General features: G+C 36.4%; 1 protein-coding gene across 1 annotated transcript in view; it reads right to left on the reverse strand.

Moving 5' to 3' along the window:
- Nucleotides 1-25,823, reverse strand: part of HMCN1 (hemicentin 1) — a 465,407-nt gene that overhangs the window by 211,044 nt on the left and 228,540 nt on the right. The window contains exons 16-26 of the mRNA XM_042924627.1: nucleotides 23,088-23,282; nucleotides 20,361-20,456; nucleotides 18,733-18,860; nucleotides 17,280-17,424; nucleotides 14,108-14,220; nucleotides 12,242-12,401; nucleotides 11,470-11,638; nucleotides 7,805-7,932; nucleotides 5,355-5,627; nucleotides 2,972-3,067; nucleotides 549-743 (exon numbers count right to left, since the gene is read on the reverse strand). Coding sequence (XP_042780561.1) covers nucleotides 549-743; nucleotides 2,972-3,067; nucleotides 5,355-5,627; nucleotides 7,805-7,932; nucleotides 11,470-11,638; nucleotides 12,242-12,401; nucleotides 14,108-14,220; nucleotides 17,280-17,424; nucleotides 18,733-18,860; nucleotides 20,361-20,456; nucleotides 23,088-23,282 — 1,698 coding nt within the window. The remainder of the gene's footprint in view (nucleotides 1-548; nucleotides 744-2,971; nucleotides 3,068-5,354; nucleotides 5,628-7,804; nucleotides 7,933-11,469; nucleotides 11,639-12,241; nucleotides 12,402-14,107; nucleotides 14,221-17,279; nucleotides 17,425-18,732; nucleotides 18,861-20,360; nucleotides 20,457-23,087; nucleotides 23,283-25,823) is intronic.

The following is a 25,823-nucleotide window of genomic DNA, read 5'->3' on the forward strand; positions in this document are numbered from 1 at the left end:
GATGAAGGTTAAGGAAATCATGGCACAGTCATATGGTGGGATGCTATGTAGATATAAATAAGGGTTAGGAATATTGAAAAGTCCCCAAGATAGATATGTTAGTAAAATAGACAAGTGTAGAGCCATGTATACAGTATTCTCCTATATGTTTACCTTTTTATACAAAAAAAACCCAGAGAATAAAATATATATTCATATTTTCTTGTTATGCATAAAATATCTCTGGGAAAATACACACACACACAAACACTCATACATGTATACAAAGCTAATAAATTTCTTTGCCCCTAGGGAGGATAAGTAGATAGCTTAGGCCATGAGGCTTCTGACTATTCTACCATTTGAATTTTGAATAAAGTCACAATAAAAAAATTTCATGAAATTTTAAATCAATCCATCAATCAATTAATCAGTGCAATCAGATTTTCAGTTTTCTGTTTGATAACATTCTATTCACATTAATATTAAATAATAATACATTAAGAGAATAACATATATAAGAATTTGAAAATGTCACATATTCAATTGTATGATTTTTCTATGTTTACCATGGACTTTGAGGTTATATTTTTTTTCTGTGGTTCCAGCTTCATTGACTGCCACACAGATGTACTCCCCACTGTCAAAGGGTGTAACAGAAGCAATGACCAACAATGCACCATCTTCCAAGATAGAAATCCCAGGCTCTCTGCCTGTCAGCTCTCTACCATTCCATATCCATTTGATGGTTGGTTTGGGGGTACCTAAATAAGAAAAAAAAGCTTTGTGACATTTTAAATAAAATTAGGAATCATTACAACATATCAAATATATTTAGGAGAAATAAAAATTTTGTTATGACTATAATTTGTACACTAAGGCACTATGCTACTTTCAAGATATTTCTCCTGGCATGAAATAGCAAAGAGATTGGTATTTAAGGCCTCTAATTCCTGATCAGTCTTAAGAGACCTATGGTCTCTAGTGTAGAGTTTGAGCAAGTTGTTTATATCAAGATATTCAGAAGACAGTAAGCAAACCAAAACACTTTCTTGAGTAAGTTCATGATCATTAGTGGGGAAAAAAACTATATTAATCAAATGGGAGAGTTCAGGGATGAAAACAAATGAAGAACAGAAAGCAAGAGACTATCACAGGAATACGACATAAAAATTGCCCAACCAAATAGAATGCATAGATGATATGCAGAAGCGATGCTTTATAATTTCACATTTAAAAAAATTTAACCCACGAACCATGAGATCATGACCTGAGCTGAAGTCGGACGCTTAACCAACTGAGCCACCCAGGCACCCCTAAAAATTTTTTTTGATCTTTATTTTTTTAGAAAGAGAGAGAGAAAGAGAGAGAGAGAGAGAGTGCGAGCGAGCTCAAGTGGAGGAGGAACAGAGAAAGAGGAAGGCACGGAATCCAAAACAGGCTCCAGGCTCCAAGCTGTCAGCACAGAGCCCAACACGGGGCTCAAACTCATGAAACATGAATTCATGACCTGAACTGAAGTCGGATGCTTAACCAACTGAGCCACCCAGGTGCCCCTATAATTCACATTTTAAATAGGCCTGACATAGTAGAGATGAGCAATCTACTATCTACACATATCTGATGATCTCATGCTGCTAAACATAGGACAGTAGAACAATTCTTGACTTCTTATATTGAAAAGAAAGTTGGGAAAGCAGAGAGGACTGATTTCCTAGATTTATTTATGACAAAAGGGTAAATGGAAGTGATGTGCTCATGAGTAAAACTGATAAAACCATTCTGAAGTACATAATTGAGCCCAAAGCACATATTGGTAATAGACAAACATTAATTTTGTATTAAGAATATATTTATTTAACAAACAAGGTATCAGGTACTATTCTAAGTACTTTTAAAATTTACTTAATATCTATAAAAATATAAAAAAGAACATTAAATTAATATGATTACACATTATTAATAATCTTACATTAATGGGTAATAAAAATATTAAAATAATGGCATATAATCCAAGACAAGAACAAAAAAATGGCAGAATCTATAAAATGTGCCATTAATGCTAAAGGACTTACAAAAGTAACTGTGTAACTGTGAAAGTTATATTTATGAGAAAAAATAAAACAAAAAGATTGGCCTATTTTGTTGTGCTGATAGTAAAAGGCTGACTGATGAGAAAGAGAAGGTGAACTGATGGTCTGCAGTTGTCTATGTTGCCAAAGAAAAAAGGCGTATAATCATTTCCTCATTTCTTTACATCCCGCTCATTCCTTTATGGGTTTCAGACTTAGTGGATATTTGTGAAGCTAATAAATGAAAAACTAAATGAACAAGCAAAAGAAGTATTATCTTTAACTTCTAAATGGTAAATGGTAGAACAATCATGGCCAAGATGAAATTTGTTGTAAAAGATAATGATATGGTATCTAGCTACTTTATTATTTTTAAAAATTTTTAATGTTTATTTTTATTTTTGAAACAGAGAGAGACAGAGTGCAAGCAAGGGAGGGGCAGAGAAAGAGTGAGACACAGAATCCAAAGCAGGCTTCAGGCTCTGAGCTGTCAGCACAGAGTCCAATGTGGGGCTTGAACCCATGAACCATGAGATCATGACCTGAGCCAAAGTTGGACACTTAACCAACTGAGCCACCAAGACACTCCTCTGGCTCCCACATTTTAAAGACAAATCCTGTCAGAAGTAACAGGAAGTAGCATGAACTAAATGGGAAAGATACTAGATAAGACAAGTTTGGAATAACAGGTCCTTCCACTGAAGCAAATAAAGTGTATGTTGGGGAAAAATACCTATTCAATGAGCTGTTATTTAAAAGAGAGATAAAAAAAATAAAACAAAAGAGGGATTGTCATTATGCCCAAATGTTATAGCAAGGGCCAACAAATGCATCTTTTTATAATGATGTTTTGGGTTCAATAGAGAAATCTGATATAATATAACTTTATGCCAGTGCCCATATGTCCAAGTACTACATACCTTTTGCAGGACATGGAAATGCAATGCGTTGGTTGGCCACTCTTTCTTGGAATGGAGTGTTATATGGAGGTTCTAGATCTTCCAGTGTAGGTGGTTCTATTAGAAACATAAATGCATTATCACAGGCTTTCCTTAAGCAATATCAAACTCTCCTGAGGCATCATCAACCAACTACATTGGTGAACTGCTATCTTTCCGGATTCCTCTTTTAAATAGGACACAAATTTCTAGCTGCCAGACATTTCTACCTCAATGTGACCTAGGGATCTAAAACTCAAAATGTCCCCACTGTCCAAATGTATCATTTTGTGCTTCCCACAATTCTCTGGTGTTTCCTTTATTCCCTCAGTTAAGGTGTCATGCTTCATCCATTTTTCTTATGTTTCCCTCCCTTACTCCTGACCTCCACATCCAATCAATCATATAGTGCCATATGTTCATCACATATCTGTATCTTCCTCTATCCTTAAGGTCACTGCTGATTTCAAACCCTCACTTCTCTTGCCAAAATTACTTCAATAGACTTCTTACAGGAATCCTTTTTTTTCAAATGTGTTCCCCTTTGGATTCATAATCTACAGAGTCCTCAGAATACTCTCTCTGAACCGCAAATCTCATTTGGGGCTTCCCTGATGAAAATCATTACTTGTATTCATTTTACCTGCAGGATAAAGTTTCACACCTGTTCTTCCTTCAGTACACCCTATCAGTGAATCCAATCTCCCTGAACACCCTCACTATCCATGAAGAAATTTGGGAGTCTTTCTTGAGTCCTCTATCTCCTTCGCTCCCTATATCCAATCGGTCACCATCCCTGATGATTTCCTCTTCTAATTATTTTTTGAGTCCACTGGCTTCTTTCCCCCAGTCCAGCTACCATCATCTTTTGCCTGAGCTACTTCTGTAGCCCCCAGCTGCTTCTCGTCACCTTCTCTAGACAAACCATTCTCTCCCCCAAGGAGTGATCTTTTAAAATCCACACCCGACACATCATTTCCCAGTAACAACCCCTCTGAATCTTTTCACTGCATACAAAATAAAGTCTAAACTCCATAATCTAGGTTCCTAGATCTTGGATAATCTGGCCCATGACTGTGTGTCCAGCTTTACCACATATCACTCAACACTCAGTCTGAAATGGGCCATCTGGCCTTTACTGATTGATGTATTGATTTATGACAGTATATCCAAAATGTCGTATTTCCTCTTCTTCACATTCGACATCCTTCTCCTAGAAGGCTCTCACCACTCCACCCCACCCCACTGTATCTTTGCCCATCACCTAATAAGCTTCTACTCCTTCTTCAAATCTCAACTTGCATGCCCCAATCCTTGAAAGCCTTCTTTGATTTGTCTTTCTTTAAAAACTCTTATAGATCTACCATTTCATGACAGCATTAACCAATTTTTCTGCATGAGATTATCTTTTAAATGTCTATCTTTCCCATTGAACCATAAACATAAGCACTCAATAAAGTCTGCTGAATCAATGGGCGAACGGGATAAGCTCTCCACCAGTGTGCTAGCCATCCATCCCAAATTGCAATGGGGCAGTTATGAAGTACTAAGTACTATGCTAAATACAATACCTCCTTATCTTTCCTTCTTGCCTTTCCACTATCATTCTCTCTGCCAGGAATGCTCTTCCCCTTAATTTCCATATGGCTGGTTCTCCCTAGTCAACAGATCTCACTCCTCAGAGAAGTTCTACCTGACAATGCATCTAAAGTAGTCAATTGCTGGGAGCATCACCCTATTCTAATTTTCTACTTAGCACTTCTCACTATCTGTATGTCTTGCTTATTTGCTTGCTTTCTGCCGATGCACAGTAGAACAGCTTATGACAGCTGGTGCTTTGCTTTTCTCACTACTTTCTCCTCATTGCCTACGATATGACAGACACCTGGCAGGAGCTTGATAAATATTTGTTGTTTGAAGGAATAAATATTTATCTTTAAAGCCTCAACACAAAGCCAGCATCATTAGGGGAAACAGCAGATCTAGATTTTTAGGGATCAACATTGAGTGCATGCTAACAGGATGAGGTGAAATCCTACTCCAACTCACTCTGTTCACAATTTCTCCCAAACCAAAAATAGTGGGTGGGGTACTTATCTAGGATTGTTTCCATTATTGACATCATCCATGGCAACTTCATTTTCAAAAATAAACATACAAAAATGGATGCAGGTTTAGTAACAGTATGGTTTCACTTCTTTCTAGAATGGTTCTCCTTTCAAAGTTAACTCGAGTCATAAAAGGTATAGAAATCTTCCAAAAGTGATCCACGACTCTCCAAGATTATATATTTTGTATAGACTCCAGGGGTTTTTCCCCACTCCCCACCCCCACCATACTTATATTTTCTTATGCCCCAAATCACCTTGGACATGTAGGGTTATTTCCGATTCATCACTGCCTGCTATGTTAGTAGCAACACATGTGTATATGCCGGCGTCAGAGAGCATGGCTTGGTTGATGCTTAAAGTTCCATCTGAACTGCTAATATGCTGCCCTCCATCAACCAGCATGGCACTTCCACCTTTAAACCAGGTGATTACAGGAAGAGGTGTCCCTTGAGCATTGCACGGAATGTCCACTCTTTGACCAACTTGGACTTTGATTAGTTTAGGGCCACGCTGTATCTTTGGAGGAACTAGAAACAAATGAGGATTAATAATCCAATTAAAAATGTTTTTAATGTTTATTTATTTTTTGAGAGAGAGAGAGAGAGAGAGAGAGAGAGAGAGAGAGAAGGGGAAGAGCAGAGAGAGGGAGACACAGAACCTGAAGCAGGCTCCAGGCTCCAAGCTATCAGCACAGCTCGACATGTGGCCCGAACCCATGAACCCCGAGACCATGACCTGATCATGACTCGAGCCCAAGTCTGACGCTCAACTGACTGAGCCACCCAGGCGCCCCTATAATCCAATTTTAAACAAATTCTTTCCTTTTCTCACTTTAAATGAGAACTCTTTACCAAGAGGCAGAATGAAAAAGTGGAACGATCTCAGGATTTGGACCCAGGCTCAGGCCACTTACTAGCTGTGTGATCTAGAGCAAGTCAGTAAATTTCCTGAGGCTTGTTTCCTTAATAATCCAGGCCAAATAACCTAATCAATACCAGTACACTGCAAGGATTATGGGAAACAATAAATCTGAAACCCCTCATGCCAGACTTGAGGAAAAAGCAAGTATTTAAAAATGTTAGGTTTCCTTTAATTTATAAATAACTTGAAGTTTAAAACTCCCTCAAAAGGCAATCTAGATGATTTCTATAATTTAAGAAAGTAAAAGAAAAAGCATTTCTCTTCAGGTACTCCTACTTTTTGTTCTCTTTGTGGAAGGTTTAGCCAGATAGGAAGAAAAGTTTCTCATTTAAAAAACAAAAAAAGTTTCTCATAAAAGCCTTTGCTAATTTCAGAGAAGAACATCAAAACCGAGTCTCTATTTCTTGTCTTTACAGTGCCTTCCTTTAGAAATTTAAATGAGATAATTTATCAGAAACATTGCCAATATTCATGCAAATAGGGAAACAGTTGACTTTAAGCAGGGAGAGATAAGGACCCTCAGGGAGACAGGCTGTATAGCTTCAGCCGGGAGGCTGAGAAAGCGACAGCAGCAGCAGTTTGGGAAAAAAGAGGATGAGACGAACCTGTTCCAGACCTCCCTGAGCTAGGTGCCAAGCATGAAGTCTCACAAACATTCTGATAAGGTCCCAATAAAAGTCACGGACAGAAATCTTCAGCAGCTACCTGGTCAGGACCCCTCTCACTCTTGAGAGCTTTATATTTGCCCTCCATAAACTCTATCACTTTGCTCACTCTCTGTTGTCCCCGAGATTCATTCTTTGACTCCGTGAGACAAGGACCAGCGTGTCTCCCACCCCCCTGTAACAACTGGCTTCCATGTACATGCGTTACACACTGTAGAATCAAGTTGACTTACATTATACAATAAATGTTCTAGTTATACAATTAGAATTTACATCCCTCAAAAGCCCCATTCCTCTGTCCTTTTTTTGTTAACTTAATATTTAACCAATACATTGTAAAGGTTGTCACTTATGATAACCTTATAATTTTGTTAGGATTGTTATCATCATTTTATGAAAGAGAAAACTAAAGGTAAGAGAGGTTACGTAATATGCCCAAGATAACCTAGAGTTTGTGAATTACAGAATTCTATCTCAAATCCCATGGTTAACAGGATGCTATTACAGTGATTGATCTGACAATGAAATCAGATCAATACCATGTAAGAAAATATTTTTCTGATATTTGAATACCTGACCTACCTATACAAATGCGTGATAGAGTATATACGCAGTAAGCATGTGTTGAATAAACAAATATTTGGACAGACCATGGTAAATTGAGGTAATCAAACAGATTAACTAGAAAGTTTTTAAAAAGTTAGAGTCCCAGGAAGCAGAATGTTTTCAGTTGCTGAGTTCTTTGAATATTGAAAATGACCATATAAATACTAGTAAATTCTTCTTTGATAACTCACATTCACTTCTAAAAAGCCATAAGTCTAAACACATTTTTTTTTACTGTGTATTAATAGTCGCCATAAGTGACTGTGGACATTCAGTAAAATTGAGAACCTAACCTTTAATACTGTTCATTTGAGGAAACGGGGGAAAGTTGTTTACAAGTGGCAGATAAACTTTCCAGAGTAAATGAAAGAAAATGACAAGTCTCCAATTTTAGAAAAATTTTCTCTAATTACTCTATAAACAATCTGGAGATTAACTATCAAAGAAACTGGTATGATGAGTTTCCCTGTGGCCTGTACAAAGATATTACATGCCCTCATTTCAAAACTCACCATGGACATTTAATTTAACAGACTGAGTCACGTTCCCAGCAATATTTGTGGCAACGCAAAGATACATCCCACTATCTGAAACACGGGTCTCAATGATCTTCATTGAACCAGAAGGAAGGAATGTGTGCCTGAAAGAAAGAAACCACATGGTAGACCATAGAACATGAGAATTTAAATATCTGCCTTGCAGCTGCCCCTCAGTATGAAATCATTACTCTGCAAGCAGTTTTTGAAACCATTCTCCCACCTATATTTCTATATACTTTAAAACTCAGGGATTTTCACAATTTTATTATGGATTTTGTATGATATTCTTGCAAACACAAAATGTGATTTTTTTTTTACCATTAGATCTAACCTAATGGTCTCAAATCATCCCCAAACTGTATATCTCTCTGCTTTATTAACTTGCAATTATAAAAAGCCAATATATATTTTAGTAAATTTCAGCTATATTTTGAATTTTATTATTTTTTCTGCAATGCTTCATTAAAAAATTTAGTGTGTTAAAGGCAAAAGAAGGTACATATGTAATTCTCAAAAATATATTGAATATATTTTTCCTACAGAACAATAATGTAGTTGGGTGAACTAAATCTACATATAAAAACGTTATTATGTTTATTGTATTGAAATAGCTTTAAGGGGAGAAGGCCAGATAGACCTACTCAAAGTGTTCTACTGGCCCAGAGACAGAAAAATGAATAAATAGTTAAGGACAGAATTCTCCCCCAAAGAAATAAGCACATAGGAGAATCCAACATGTAACATATAATAATAGAGCTGATATCACAAAGATCAAGGAAAGGACTGATAATTCAAAAATGACGGGCAACTCGTTCTCCACATGGGAAAAATAAATTAAAAAAAAATACAGCACTACCTAACACTAGACACAACATAAAAATTCAGATGTATTAAAGTCAAAAATGTGAAAAAACAAACTTAAAATATTAGAATAAAACTCTGGAAGATATGTACATATTCTTCATAAAGTACAAATCTTTTTTTAAGTTTATTTATTAGCTTTGAGAGAGAGAGAGAGAGTGGGAGAGACAGACAGAGAGGGGAGAGAGAGAGAAAACCCCAAGCAGGCTCCTCACTGTCAGCACAGAGCTTGATGCGGGGCTCGAACTCATGAACCATGAGATCATGACTGGGGCTGAAGTCAGACGCTTACCTGACTGAGCCACCCAAGTGCCCTAGAGGGAGCAGAGTAATTTAATGCAAAGAACCACTAGACCATGGTGTTGGAAAAATTTTAAATTGAAGTCGAGTCAGATGCTTAAGTGACTGAGCCACCCAGGCACCCCAGAAAGTACAAATCTTAAAAACAATAGATTAATACACTGAGTTACATAAAAAATGTAAAATTCTATGCAGACATCATACATTAAAAGTCTCACAGTGGTCTGAGAAAATATATTTTCAACACATACAACAGACAAAGGATTGTTATTAAGAATACAGACCAAATTTCTACATTCAACAAGAAAAAGATAAACCAGTCATCATAAATCTGTGCAGCAGGTCTGAAAAGGCAAGTCACAGATGAAACAGATGGCCGACAAAAAAGTAAAATCAGTTTTGGTTCCCTGGCAGTCAGTCACATGAAAACTAAGAGTTGCAAGATACCATTTCACACCCATCTAACCAACAAACATGTTTAAGTCCATAAACACCATGCATTGATTATAATGGGGAAATAGGTGCACCTATATGCTCATGGTAGAAAGGTAAATCATTACTGCCTCTTTGGACAGCAATTTAGCACTGTCTACAAAGCTGAAAGTAGGAATTCATTCTGACCAGAAACTATAGTTCTGGGCCAACCCTAAAGAAACTCATGCATGTGTATATGAAGAGACATATATAAAGATATTCACTCAAGAGCCTTGTTTATAAAATAAAAAAACTAAAACCAAACCAAACCAAAACAAGCAAAACCCTGAATGTCTGTACACTAGGAAATGTACAAACAAAATGCAGAATATGTATACGGTAGTTAAAAATGAATAAAGCAGGGCGCCTGGGTGGCTCAGTCAGTTGAGCGTCCGACTTCAGCTCAGGTCATGATCTCATGGCTCATGAGTTCAAGCCCTGCATCGGGCTCTGTGCTGCCAGCTCAGAGCCTGGAGCCTGCTTCAGATTCTGGGTCTCCCTCTCTCTTTGCCCCTCCCCTGCTTGCGCTCTGTCTCTCTCTGAAAAATAAACATTAAGAAGAAAATTTTAAAAATGAATAAAGCAAATCTCTATGTATAAAAATGAGTAAATATCGACTTAATAAAGCAAGCAGTAGAATAATAATATATAATATGTTACATGGCAAATTAAAAACAGACACATAAAATGAAATGAAAACTACAGGAAACACGATTCCATACTGTTTAAGAATGGGTGCATAGGACGCACATGAGATCTGTGCAGTATTTGCCCCCTGGGGAGGGAGAAAAGCGACTGGGGAGGAAAACAATGACACTTCAAGTTTATCTATAACATGGTATTCCTTTCATTCAAAAATATCCCAAACACATATTTTTCAAAAAAATAGTAACATTATGTAAAGTAGTTCTTAAATTATTTTTTATCTCCTCACCAGTGGATAGGGAAATGACAAGAGCACCATTTACAGCTTCATAACTATACACCAGTAAGTCCAACCAACATAGCTGGAAACTATAATTCTTATTCCACCAGTAACTTCTGGCATGACATTGAGTTAAAATAGTAATTGCTACTATTCCTTGAGAACTAGAGACAGGAGATGTGGAATATACATTATCTTATATATGCCTTTCAGGTAAGTATTATGTCCATTTTATAAATAAGAAATCTAAAGTTCAGAGGGCCATTGAGAAAGGCGCCAAAAGTTTCAGGCAAGCTTTAAGTGGTGGAGGCAAATTTAAACTCATACCTGCATGGCGACAAAGGTAGTACTCTCAAAGGCTCTGGCATTCTGCTTTCCATGTCAATGGAATATATCAGATATATTGTCTCAGCAGACCTTTATATGTACAAGGCTTTAATCACGAAGATTTTTACAAAAGCATCTAATGAGAGTCAAATTTTAAACATGAGAGTACTTATTGTGTTTTACTGCTCCTAAGGGATTAATGAGATTCTGTGTGCCCTATGCACTTGTGCTAACAGGTCTATATACAAATATGTTCTGTTTTAATAACTACCTTGTATATGCAGCCACGGGCAATTATGTCAAAGCTGGGTGTTAGCATTCCTGATATTAAAGAATGATTTAGGGGCACCTGGGTGGCTCTGTTGGTTAAGCATCTGACTTCGGCTCAGGTCATGATTTCATGGTTCATGAGTTTAAGCCCCGTATTGGGCTCTCTGCTGTCAGCACAGAGCCTGCTTTGGATCCTCTGTCCCCCTCTCTCTTTCTGCCCTTCCCCCATTTGCTCTCTATCTCTCTCAAAAATAAAATAAACATTAAAAGAAAGAGAGAAAGGAAGGAAGGAAGGGAGGGAGGGAGGAAGGAAGAAGGATAGACTTAGAAGGTAAAAATATTTTCTGTAGTCTCAGATGTATGTGTAAATTATCTCAAATTTAAATGTTATTTCTTGATACATTTGAAAACCTGAATAGGCACAACCTTCTGTCCCAAGAGATTGTGTTTGCTTGTGTCTGGTTCATCCCAGATCCCCTACCTTGGAGAGAATGGGGAGATGAGCTGCGTCTCTTTGGCCCAGGTGATGATGGGTGGGGGTAAGCTCTTCACTTCACATGGAAGTGTCACGTCTTCTCCTGCAAGGGCGGAAATCTCAGCAGGCTCATCCTGGGACAGTCCTCGTTGGTCTCCAATCACTCTGGGCCTTACTAAAATAAACGCACATTTTGGAAGGGAAATAGTACGTTGAAAACATTTCACTTACATTCAAATGTGTACTACTAATACTCTTTACAAATTTACAAGAAGATGCTGTCTATGCCGAAGCTTTGGTACCTATCTAAAACTTTCCGTTAACACATTTACGGTGAGAGCTGAAAGGAAAAGGACCAGAAAGTTTCCCTTCTTCACCCTTCCTTTCAGAACATTGTGACGAGGTCAGCTGAAATGCCCTTTTAGAGTCTGCCATCTATGAAAGTAAACCCTCAAGGCAGAAGTGCAAACTGAGACACAGCTGAGGTTTGGCTTTGCCAGGAGTTGGAACTAACTGGTGTTTCTAAAGCAGACTGGGTACATACGATAAGCATACTCCTTGGGAAAACACCATAACATTATCCCGAATGGCTGTACAATTACTCTCCCTTTAAATCAGAATCTAAATAGAGAAGATGTTCATTGGCAGTAAAAATGCGTTTTTGTCAATGCGGTTCACTTTAGGAGTACAGCCCCCAGTAATATGATTTGGGAGAGAAATGTGAGTTTTGGCACCGGTAGAGAGTGTCAAAGAAAAACATTCCCCCAGGGGCTCTCACCATAGACGGTCAGCTGCACTTTCCTCTTGGCATAGCCAGCTGCATTGGTAGCGGTGCAGATATACTCCCCACTCTCTTCACCCCCGGGGGACACCACATACAAACTTCCATCAGCCCCTGCGGAAAACTTAGCGCTGCTGGTGGAAATCAACTCGCCTTTCTGCAAAACACAACAAAAAGCAAAGTGTTTTCTTTAAGATAATAAAGGAGTGACTTAATGTCTGGAAAAGGAAGAGAGGAAGGGGAAAAAAATCTCCAAGGGGGAAAATCCTAGATTAAAAAAAAATGCTAATTTGAAGAAAGGTAATTTTAAGAAAAATTAAGCAAATAAAGCAAAGGTGATATTTCTTCATACTGAACCATGTCTCCTTTGTTCCAGAGCTTCTTAAAACTGGAGGGAATAATGGTAATACTAACGGATGGGGCAGTGCTTATGCAAAGTCACACACTGTTCTGAGTACTTCAAATGAATTAGCTATCTTAAAGCTCAAAAGGGTCATATGAGTAGGAACTACCACAAGTCCCATTTTACAGCTGAAAGTATTAAAGCTTGGGGATGAAGTGGAGTAACTTGCCCAATGTCACAGTTTCTCAGTGGTAGAGCTGGGACTTGAACTCCAGCAGTCAGGATCTGGAGCCCAACTCTTAACCTCTGTGCTTTCTCACAACACAAAGGCCACCCTGGAAAGTTTCATTCTTATGTTTTCCTAAAATGCATTAAACTCATACTCAGTCCTAGACACTGTGCAGTTTGGGGATAAGCTTCACCACTGTATTTTTGTGTCCAGAAAGCAGAAATCTTCACCTTTTTAATTAATTTACAGATGTCAACACCAACTTCTTTATATTTCAGAGCTTTTTAGATATATAAAGTTAGATAGTATGGTAAAATACTTTGGTTGTAGCACAAACAATTATACAAAGGTCTCATTTTGTTATTATACAGTCATTTTATACTACTTATATCTGCCAGATTTAAATTAATTTACAGGAAATATGCTATCCTCATGACTGTTCAAAGATGAAAAGGACCTCCTCAGGGAGTGGTTTTTTCCTCACTGCAAGAGTACAAGTAAAAGCTGGACAACTTCATGATAGGGATGTAGAGGGGAATAAATGACTTCATAGAGGTCTTATCTTGGCTTCCTAAAAGAAGAGAGTCTGAGACAAAGATATGGGGGCAAGAAGTTTACTTGGAAAGTAGTCCCCAGATGCTTGAGCAGGTGAGTGGGAGAGTGAGGCATAGAAGGAAGGAAAGCTAAAAAGGGTTTCAGTGCTCTGGTTTCCTCTGTGGTTAGGTTGATAAGCTTCTGGTGCCAGGGATCCTCTGAGAAGCTATATAGAAGCAGGCCAGAAGTATTCTTCTGATGGATGAGAAGCAGGACATTCATATAGGACACCTGCCCCCCACAGGTGTTAATGTCCCTATGCTTCCTGGCCACCTGATAGCAGGCTAAGTGGCCTTGTGGGGCTTTGGAGAAAGCCCCGAGTCCAGAAACCAGAGAGGGGTACACACGAAGTGGGACTCTGGCAGAATGCACGGAGCTGTCCACCAGAGCTGCGCTGAATTCAAAAGAGCTGAAGGGATGTGGCAAGGGGTAAGAAAGGATCTCCTACAACATGTAAAGTGCTAAGAAAAGCTCCTGGTGCTATATTACAGTCCACTGTTGTGTTCTTAACGTTACTCAAGCCTCAGGTAGGTGATTACACTAAGGACATTTTGAGGTCCCTTCCAAGTGGTAGGAGTGCATGGGTTTTCCTTTTTATAAAGTTCTGTGGTACAGTCAAGTCCCATGTATGACCAAAAATATTCAAATAATGTTATAACCCATGACATTGGCAAACACCACCAGATGGGCCATTTACCTTGGACCAAATGATAGATGGCTTGGGATTTCCACTTGCTTTGCACGGCAAAGTTACTGGAATGCCTTCAATTGTGCTGAGTACCTGCCGCCCATGCTGAATGGTTGGCAGAACTGAAAAAGGAAGCAATATTTAGAATGTGAGCATCTGTCTTTCCATGTAGCCTCATTTGTTTCAAGTTGTACATTTTCAGGATACACTGCATATTTGTAAAAACTAGCTGAGACTCAACATTTTCTGATAGAAATGTAGGGTACCTTGTAAGGCAGTGTAATAAAGTAAATATAGTAGCTATAATCTGAAGAATTTAATGAAAACTTAAAATCAAGTAGTAAATTATGCTTAGTAAGTTGACTTTCCTAACAAAAATAAGACTGAATAAAATCCATGCTTTCCTGGAAACTCAAGGTTGAATTACATCCTAAGACTTACATATTTAACACATACCTTTCATCATTGTCCATCACCCATTAAGCTGCAGTGAGCTGACTTAAGCCCACTGCCAGAAAAGTAGACTGTTTTAGCCACTATACATTAAATGTCTGTTTACAAGAGCTACTTAGCGAGCTACTAAATTTAACCTAGAAAAAAAGGATTTGTTTTCTTAAAAGAAATTCAACAATAAAACTTGCAAGGCCTTAGGAGTTTACATTTAAGGCTAAAATACAGGATTCTAAGTCAATAGTTTTCACTAAGAGGAAAAACATACCTTTTGACTTTAGAAAGCAACTGAAGAATTAACATTATATGAGCAGAAGCAAAAGGAAAAGGAAGACTGTTAATTATTCCATTCTGTGTATATCTCAATTAATCACAAGCAACTAGCATATGAAAAAAGACCAATACTCAATGTTCTCAAAATAATGAATTTGATTAAAGAAGCTCCCACACATGAAAGTTCTTAACATAGAGTAAGGAACACAATAAACTCCCTATATACACCAGGCATTTCCTTTCCTTCCCCTGGAAAGACGTGACTGGAACTGCTCCCTAGAGCTCAAGCACTCACCGTGTCTCTTGCCTTTGAGTCAAATTTCTCTAGAATTATCACAGGTACCCTGGAGGAGTTTGACAGAACAAGAGACACCAGAGACCTCAGTACAAAAACTTCCCTGAAAGGCTGAGATTAGCTTTGCTACATACTCATATTTTCTAAGGCTGGGCTTATTCTTAAAATAATTTCTTCTTAAGAAAAAATGGCAACAAATTACCAGATACTCTCTATGTCAGGTTACTCTCTAAAGCAAGAAATTTAATTTCCAGAATCATCATGGAAGAGTCAAATCTAAACTATACTGTAATTTTGTGGCAACATGGAATAAGCCATTTTCTTACATGCATATTGACTTGGACAGCTATAAAGGAAAGTGATAAATTTAGGCATTTTCAAATCTGATGACATTTGACCATGGAAGAGCTATTTCTTTCCAGATTGTCAACCTATATAAATCACGATGACAGTTAAATGGCTTGCCATTTTAATTTGTATTTATATTTGCATGCATTAATTCATCCTCATAAGAAGTGGTCACTGAGAGCTTCTAACGACTATTCTTCAAAGTGGAGAGGTCTAGTAATGAAAGAATATGGACATAAATAAATACGGACGTAAGGAGAACCTGGCATATTGCATCACATCCAACTCAAAAACTAATCTGTCAGATAAATGGTTACTGGGTTCCTGTCAGATGTCTGGGTTGTTTTTTCCTTTTAACCTTAGTAACTAAATCAGTTACTCATTTTGGACTAAGATAGATGAAACGATGTTGCAAAGTGATGTTTTTAACTTTTAATTGTCAAACATTTATTGCATCACAATAAACCACATCATTGGTTTGTCTATCTCCTCACTCCTCCGATTTGGCAGACATCACAGCTAATCATGTTACTCTTTTACTCAAGTAGAAATTTGCCTCAGAATCCTTCTCAATACAGTATTGAATGGAGGTGACATGATTATATCTCTATACTAAATTCTCAAACCAGTCCATAAGCACCCTCCAGGAAATCTGTGGGCTGATTTTCTCTAAAAATCGTTAAGTACAACTAAAAATATATTCAATCTGGCATTATGTGTTTACTCTTTTAGACTATAATTTAGTGTTACTTTAATATTTCTTTAAAATAATACTTCTTCAAGAATATCTCATGTGATGTTGGTAGAGGCTGGTATAAGACTGGCTGGTATAAGAGGCAGAAGAGGCTATTTTTTTAAAAGATTTTTTTTTATTTTTATGTAATCTCCACACCCAACATGGGGCTTGAATTCACAATCCTGAGACCAAGAGTCGCATGCTTTACTGACTGAGCCATCCAGGCGCCACAGAAGAGGCTATTTACGATGAGAAGCAGACATTAAAAAAAAAAAAAAAAAAAAAAAAATGGTCTATATCCACTGACAATTTCAATAGACCAAACAAAATGTGGAAATTACCGGATTCTCCAACTCATGTCCTTATAAAGGGATGAATTTGCTAAAAATAAATGTTCTACGCTACTTTCATTTCTATATATGGAACTATTTTTTAATACCATACTTTAAAAAAACAACGTTGCAATACACAAAAAAATTTATGAAAATTTCTTAAACTATGAAGTTGTCAGTTATTTATTGACATGTAAAAAGTCCGTGACTGTTAGTTATGAATGGAAAAAGATGGCTTTTGGATTTTCTTATTTGTGAACTTTTAAGTTATCTAACACGCAAAAAGATTGTTTGGAGCACATGAGGTGGCCTTTAGAAAAGTTTAGGTCATTTCTAGCTAACACACAAAGGGGTCATTAGTAAGGACATGGTTATTGCACAATCCAAAAAGAAAAGGCAATTTGGATGGAATAATAAGTTCGGCTTGCCTGAAATTAAAATGTATTTTTAAACATAACTTTTTGAGAACTGAGTTCACTTTTATCAATTAAGAAATCACTTACAAAAGCCCTTGGCCAGACTCAGCTGGTGACTCCCAATAAAGCCTTGTTGTGTATGTAGAAAAAGGAATTCTGGAAACACCCTTAACAATGTACATAGTGTTCAAGAAATAAGGCTTTTTGTTAAAAATAACAATGAGGAAAAAAATCTGCTTCTCACAACCAGAAGACAGAGTTAGTTGGTTTAAAGACACAAACCTAGCTTTGAACACGGTTTGGAAAGAATTACAATGGGTGCGTCTCTTACCATGCACATCCACGGTGGTGGTTTTATTAATGGTTCCAGCAACATTACTGGCCACACAAGTATATCTGCCTCCATCCTGAAGGCGAACTCTCTCAATGTGGAGACTCCCATCACTGCGTACAGTGATGTAAGGATTTTGGACCAACTTAAAGAAAAAGAAGTCATATTTAATTTAAGAGATAATGTTCCCTAAGTCAAAACCAGATTTGTTTTTCTCCAACTGGGTTATTAAATATCTTATAACAAAATATTTTAACACCTTTAAGTGAAAAATGATGAGCATGTTACCAAATGTAGAATCAATTGTATGTCTACCTAATGTAGCACCAAAAAGTATACCTCCTAACATCTGTTGGAGTTATGCAAACGATGGAAAAAGGAAAGAAACAGAAGCATCACTTATTTCATGTTTCTGTGAATTTTGTTATCACTCAGGACCCAAATTTCACTAGTCATTTTTACTTTTGGCTTAATTTGTTCTTTTTCAAGGAGACTATTACCACTTGTAAACTATTTGATATTTTTTATTTTGGCAAATAGGAATTCATTCAAGCTGAGAGAATGTGACTATTCTCAACACTTGCCTTTTTCAGTGACAGACGCAAATATCAGAGGCAACGTATGATACAGGAACTGTGTCAGAGAAGGCTGGCAGTATTTTCTATTAAAAATGATCACGCTAACTATACCATATATGCATTCTGTTCAATCACAGGACACCTGAGTGCTCAAGCAGTATCATCCTATGCCATAAGGGCATTAAATTGTTGAGTGAGGTATACTAATTTTTCTCAGGATTTCAAGCAAAGATGAACAAGTTTACATCTTATTCCATGGAGGCAATTCACTTCTAATTGGTACTTCAAAAAGTGAGTTTAACTACTCTGGAAAATGGAAGGAAAAATGCTCTGAACTAGATGAAAATTTATCATAGGTAGTATATTTACAAAAAAATCCATAGAACTGTGAAAAATTTTCATATTCTTTCATAATCAAAAGTTATACCCTGAAAGACAATGACACAAAATAGATTCACATTTTTAAAAAGTTCATGATAAAGTATATAATATTTGGAGTTAATAATAAAGGTTAGTAAATGGAAAAATTTTATGAGAGTGTTAACATTTATTACATCCTGTGAAGAAGAACATAAAAATATTTAAATACTATAAAAATAATTTTGTATTTCGAGTTCTAACATACTCTGAAGAGTTTATTAGTTGCACTGAATTGAATTCAAAACAATAGAAATCACACCATTGACTATTTCTCCATTTTATTAATCCCAAATAATGTGAACTGAACCATGTCAATATGGAAAAAAAGTTTTGGTGTTATATTTACAAAGTATATGTTTGTATATTTATTAAATTGATATTTCAATGTTTGAAATAAATTGCCTCTTACTCAAGAAAATTACAAATGTGAATGCATGGATTTAGAATGTTCTTACCATGGCTGAATTCTTAATCCACCGACGTTCTGGAATGGGATTTCCAGCCAACAGAGCACAAGGCAAAGTAAGCTGCTGTCCTTCAATGACGCTGGTCACCGAAGGGCTGATTCCAATGAGTGGAGCAACTAAGTCGTAGAGAAACAGGTATTATCACCTCTATCTCACCCAAAAGAAAGGCAAATCTTCTAGGCCGATGACTACTAATTCCACTATTTTAAAAAATGAATTTTCAAGAATAAGATTTTTAAATGTAAATAGGTCTGAACTGGAAGAGAGACATAAAAGACCCTTCAAAGCAGAAGGAATGGCAAAGGGGGTAGGTAGTAATAGAGAAGTAGACACTAAAAGAGAATTCGTCTATGGCATGCAAGGCCAGAAATGTCAAGCCAAGAAATTTGCACTGTTTGATGGACAAATGGAGAGGAACTGAAATCATTTACATCTAAAAAACGTGGGATCATCAGAACCATTCTCAGGAAATACTAATCTGAAAACTGTGACTAACTTATTGGAGAAGGGAAAAATCAGAATGGATAAGATCAATGAGGAGGCTATCATAACAGCTCAAGCAAATAAAATGAGGTGGACTCTCTTAGATGGAGAGATGTTCTTTTGTAGAAATTAATTAATAAATTAAACATAAATCAAAGCAAAATCCCTAGATATTCTATTTGGAAATTTCAAGTATATGTTGATGAATAAAGGGAGATCTAGAAAGAAAATGTTATAAATGCATATAATGAGAAACAGGCACTGAGAGATTTAAAAATCATATTAAATACTATAATAATTTAGACAATGTAGTACCAGTGCATAAATAGAATTCCAAGGAATAGACACAGGAATATAAATTTAGCATGTAACCAAATGGGTATTTTAATCAGTGGAAAGAGAATATTCAATACAAGACTCTGAAATGAAAAAAAAAGTTTTTAAACTATAATGGGGCACCTGGGTGGCTCAGTCGGTTAAGGTCTGATTCTTGATTTCGGCTCAGGTCATGATCCCAGCATGGTAGGATCAAGCCCTGCATCTGGCTCCTTGCTGAGCACTGAGTGTAGACCCTGCTTGAGATTCTCTCATTCTCTCTCTCTCTCTCTCTCTCTCTCTCTCCCTCTGCTCCTCTCTCCTGCTTTTGTGCTCTCTTGCTCTCAAAATAAATTTAAAAAATGTAAACAAAAAAAGATAATGAAACAAATGTCTTACCACTAAACAATATTGCATTCTTACTTCATATTATATCCCCAAATAATTTCATGTGGACTAAAATGAAAAGTGTAAAACAGTGGTAAACAGAAAGGAATGCCATGGCTCTAACATGTGTGTGTGTGTGCGTGTGTGTGTGTGTGTGTGTGTGTGTGTATTTGTATTTAGGCTTAAATCAATTTATTCAAGTTGATTTATTTAAATGAAAGATAAGGAACTTGGAGAGGATGATCTGTAAGGTTACTTCCAGTTCTAACATCCCATGAAATATGAAATAGGGTGGGGAGAGGAGGCTAATCTAGTAATCAAATATTTACCTGTTGTTTCTTTGTTTAAAGTGGCACAGACAAGAGATGATGTAATAAAAGAAGTCTGATGACTTGGAAGAGCGTGATATCTAAGCACATAATTGATCTTACCAAGTCCTGTCACTGTTACTGTTGTCTGGGACTGGATCTTTCCAAACTGGTTTTCTGCCTCACAAATATAGGTTCCTTTATCATTTGCCCATAAATCTAAAAAAAAAAAAAAAAAAAAAAAAAAAAAAAAAAAAAAAAAAGAGAGAGAGAGAGATCGTTTACTCATTCAACACCATCTATGAAGCATAATCATGCCAGACACAATGCTCAAATTTGTGGGTGGAAAATGTGTGTGTACTGCCTTTTGTTACTTCCCATTCTACAGGAGGAGACATACATAAGAACCAACAATCACACCACAGTGTGATAAATGCTATATACAAGTTTCAAACAATGAGCTGTGGGAGCACAGAGACACAGAGACATGAGAGACTGATGGCATGCAGAGGAATTAGGGAGGGATGCACGTAGTAGGTAATATACAAGCTGTACTGTAAACAGCAGGTAGAAGGAAGGGCAGTCTAAGCCCAATGGGCTGCAAAGACAAAAGCATGACTTGAAAAATCAAGGTCTGTGCAAATAATGTAAAGCTGCACCACCAATGGATGCTGCAGCACCACCTTGGGGGTATTTTGAAGGTTTGCAAGGGAGAAAGGGAATTTTTTGTTTTTTGGTTTTTTGTTTTTTTTTTTGTTTTTTTTTTTTTTTTTTTAGTTGGCCCAATGATTGGGGGAGCATACTGGCATTTACTGGGCAAGAAGTAGGTAGGCCATGCAGAGGGCAGATTCATGGAAGGAACAATTATCCCAAATCCAGCAAGACTTCTGAAGATCCCACTGGAAATTCATGGGTTTGATGGCTTTGTTTATAATTATATAATAATTACATGTATCAGTCTACATTTGAGCTGTCAAATTTATGGTGATGCACATAAACATGTATGCGTATTGTGTAGACATTTCTGGAGTATTTATCTATTGAAATGTCTATTATTTCAATAAAAATTACTTTATTTTCCTTTGTACTACATTTTGGATATTAAAAGAGTTTTTATTATGTAGATAGGTCAAAAAGATAGACTTTGTTTCAGGATAATAAGAAGGATATTAGAAAATATTTTTTAATTAAGGAGGGTGTTAAAGGGATCAGGATGAACACTACTAGGTTGTGTGGACATAGTCAGGGGTCAAGCTAAAGACAGAGCGTGGTGCCTTGTAAAGAGTGTGGTTTGTCTTGTGAGCAACAAGGGAGTCAACAGATTTTAAATAGGGAAATGATTATAATCCTTGCAAATATCTTCACTAAATAAGCACAGTTTAATCTACTGATAAGATTTGACAGAGAAAAATGTAGCTTTCCATTATGAACAGTTCCATTTATCTCAAATAAAGAGCAGTGACAAAGCTCCTACTTCTTTATTAACCATAGGCATATAACTTCAGAATTACATCTGGTAAGTTCAGGCAGTATCCACTCTCAACAACAGCAAACATTCATTTGCAAAGGAAAATTCACCAAATCATCTGGTTAATAAGTCACATTGTTTTTACCCAAGATATTTTTCATATTATCAACTCTTGGATTAATTTGTATAGGAATACATAAGACTGCAGAAAATGGTTTCTAATCTCTACTTTCCTTCTAGATAGTTTAAGGTGGACAGTTAGGCAACCACTGGTCAATATGTTGCCCTCTTTCATTCTTCCTTTTTTACATCACCTCTAACCGATTTGTTTCAGGTCTAATTTGTTACCCAGGCTTTTCTCATCACTATTATTACCCCACATGTATAACCCTGTAAGCCTCCCCCATTTTCATATCTTTTATCCTGCAGAGGGGTTGTCCTGCAGTGAAGCTTGGAGGGCTGTTTTCTACCTCATCAAAAGCATTTCTTCACCTGCACATTCCAGGTCCTGCATGATCTGACCCAGTAGGTACTTTTGTGGCCATCCCCTTAGATGGTGGGTTGTAAAATACCTAAGTGGGGGACCCCATATAAGACTTCTGTCTTAACCACAGAGCCTAGCCCAGAGCTAATTACTTAAGCACTTCCAATTAGTTTAATTCATATTTGGAAGTTTAAGTGGCTAATGTACATTTAATATTGTTAATAAACATGGAAATCACTTACTGAAGGCTTTCTACAAAATAACCCCAAAGATACAATTACCCTTTAAAAATCAGTTACTTGACTAAATGTTTTTATTCCTCTAGTGCCACTATTCAAACATTCTGAATATTATTTGAAAAAGTACAAAGTATTTACAAATATTTGAATGCTTAATAGCTTATAGGCAAAATTCTTGGATGATAGAGTACTTTTTTAAAAATCTTACACTCCAGGTGGATATAATTTTTAATCAAGGAGCTTCCACAGAGTATAGAGTCACTATGGTTATATACTGTTGGTCAAAAATAATTCATTAAAGTTAACTAACTACTATTTTAATATTTTACCTTTCTATACAGCAGTTGGTATAAGAGTCAATAAAATGTGATCACTTATTCACCTAGAGGCCCAGGTAACTCTATTTGTAATAAGAACCAGTGAGATATGAAGAAGTCACATTGCTTCACAAGCCTTTATGATATCACATACATTTGAATAAAATATAATTTATGACAATTCCAAAATATAAGAGTTTAACACCATTTTAAAGTGAAATCCAACAAACACAAAATGTGTTACGATTAATTCACAATTTTACACATAGTAATCCCTGTGTATAAAACATGAATGTATAATAAATGTGCATACTTGTACAAAATATATTTCCTTTAACCTACTTGAAATAAAGAGAGCTCCTGTTCTTAGTTGGCTGATGGAACTCACTGAAAAGGGTCTTGAGAAGATTGGCATGTTGTCTGACCTCCGCCATTTAATCTTTGGTTCTGGATAACCCTGGACATAGCAAGGTAGTGTCACATTTGAGCCAATTTCCATAGACACATCAGCAGGTTCTTGTATGAAAACTGGAGGTGCTGGAAGATATTTAAAACAAACAAAAAAAGGTCGTTGGGACAGTGTAAAGGCACATTAAATATAAACTTAATTATTAAAATGTCAACAGATCGAATCTGAATCAGGCATTGTTCACATAATATTATAAATTTACCCTTTACTCCTGTATGCTATTGAAATAGCAGATATTTCTTTTTTGCTTTATAAATGAATAGAGGCACAAAGAAGTTCAACTACTTCCTTAAAGTGACAAATGATAAAGAGAGTGGAATTCAAGAGTGGGAATTTAAATCAAGACTACTTTAAATAAAGAGAACCTTTCATTTTAGAAATTTCTTTTCAATTTTAGTTAATGTCATACTGCTCAAATCTTTGAACTTTCTTATAAATAAATTTGCCTTATAATGAAATATTTTTGACACTTTCCAAAACTTAACTCCTACTGGTTTAAAGAACTTAATTTATACTAGAGCACATTCTTTAACAGATCACTGTATCTCCAGCTAAAATATTTAATCCTAAATTAAATCTTTGCTCTATATCACATTCTTACTTCTCAGTATCTTTCACCTTTGGTTTGGTTTTTGTTTTTTTTTTTACATTTTTTAATTAAAGGATTTTAAGTTTGAGAATCAATAATAACAACAGAATATAGTATTTGATAAAAAGAGAATGATGAGAGCTTAATATCTTAGAGTTAAAATCTGATTCAGAAATTATAAAATTATAGATTAAAAGGCTACAGTTATCCACATAATTTAGGTAAACACAGAAGCCAGGAGGAAGAATTAGAAATGTGTTGTTGGCACAACTTGAAAAACATGGGAAGGAAATACAGGAGAAAGCTATCAGCCAGCCCAAATAAGTTCCCCAGAACTTATAAGTAATGATGTATGAGGCATCAGACAAGGAGGTAGAATGCTTTAAAGCATTCATGAAGTAATTCATGAAACCTGCTCATGTTGGATTCTAAGAGGAGGAGCCCAAGAGAGGGATCCTTGGTAACGTCAAGGTTAAATATTGCTTAGGAATTCAACTATCACTTACAAAGCAAGGACTGTTATAGGTGCTTTCCATTAATTTTCTCATTTGATCTTCACAATAACGCTGTCGGGTAAGTATTATTATTACTCGAATTTTATAGATGAAGAAATTGACACACAGATTTGCTAAGTATTACATGGAATTGAAGACTGGAGGTAGGATTGAAAACCAGGTTGATACTGGTAACAGTTTTTTGTCATTTTATCAGCCTCCCCTTTTCTATGAGTTCCTACAACTGCTCAAAGTCAAGGTGTTTAGCAAGCTAATAAAAATGGGTGCGGAGATCACTTCTTTCTTTCTCATTGGGAATTTTGAGACTCGGACGCACAGTTGTCTCCTGAGCAGCATTAATGCTTTATTAACCTAGGCTAAAGGATATCCTCTAACTTTGCAGCCTCATCTCCCATTATTCACCTACAGAAATCTTATTCAAGGGACCATCAGAACTCTTTACTCTTCTCTAAATAAGGATTAACCATTTTCATACCAGTACCTGTGTTACAGTCATCCCTCTCAAATGCAATGTTGGTAACTGATCTCTGGCTATTGAAATATTGACAATTCTTTAGTCCAGTTCAAAAGGTCCCTCTTTGAGGCCATCTCTCATCCTCCCAGATGGACATGACTTCCTCCCTCTGTGAGGCACAAAACTCACTCTGTACCACTTCCATGGTAATGGCCTTATCCAGCCTTTTATTAGACTGTGTGTTTGATTTTCCCTAGAGAGTTTATGTTTGCAACCATATTTTATCTTTTATAGCAGCTAACCTAGTACTTTGTGCATTATACATGGTTGCTCAATATCTGTGAATGAGTGAATCAATATTAAAATGCTTCAATAATAATGTAGTATGTGCATTTGTATATGTATGTAAGTGTATGTGGTGTTAACAACCTTGATCTTTTGAAAAAAACATGGCAATTTCAGAAGCCTACTGTTGGTTTATTGAGCCTAAATAAAATAAAATTAAATTAAATCCACAATGTAATACGTTTTTAACAAGAAGGAGAGTAGCTGTGTTTAGATTTCTCTTATTCCACCTATGTGGGAAACTGACATATAAAATTCATAGGCAAAATAAACATTTTAAAAACAATTCATAAAGTAGCTCATTGTTTTTCTATCCTAGGTGTAAAGGACTAGTTACTTTTCTCTGCATTGACAGTAGTCATTTATCCCAGAGCCAGTTGCTTTTTGGAGAAATAGAGGTTATAAAAGTCTCAGGATGTTTTAGATGCAGAGTATGGGCAGGTAGATGTGGAAATGGGGCAGAAAATCAATTTCAGAAGAACAAAAATATATGCAGAAGCCTGGGGTTGACCAGACATTTGAGAGGAAACCAAGCTTACTGACACAGCAGAACATAGCCATCAGTCAAAATGGAAACAAATCAGAATTTTCAGAAGTAAAAAAGCCAAGAACGAACTGGACTAGAAAAGGATAAGCAGAGCTCAAGTTGTGCCCATAAAACTCGGTTAAGACAGGAGAAGTCATCTGTGGTGAAGAAGCTTTGGGA

This window comes from Panthera leo, chromosome F3 (genome assembly GCF_018350215.1).
Source record: "Panthera leo isolate Ple1 chromosome F3, P.leo_Ple1_pat1.1, whole genome shotgun sequence".
Lineage (NCBI taxonomy): Eukaryota > Metazoa > Chordata > Mammalia > Carnivora > Felidae > Panthera > Panthera leo.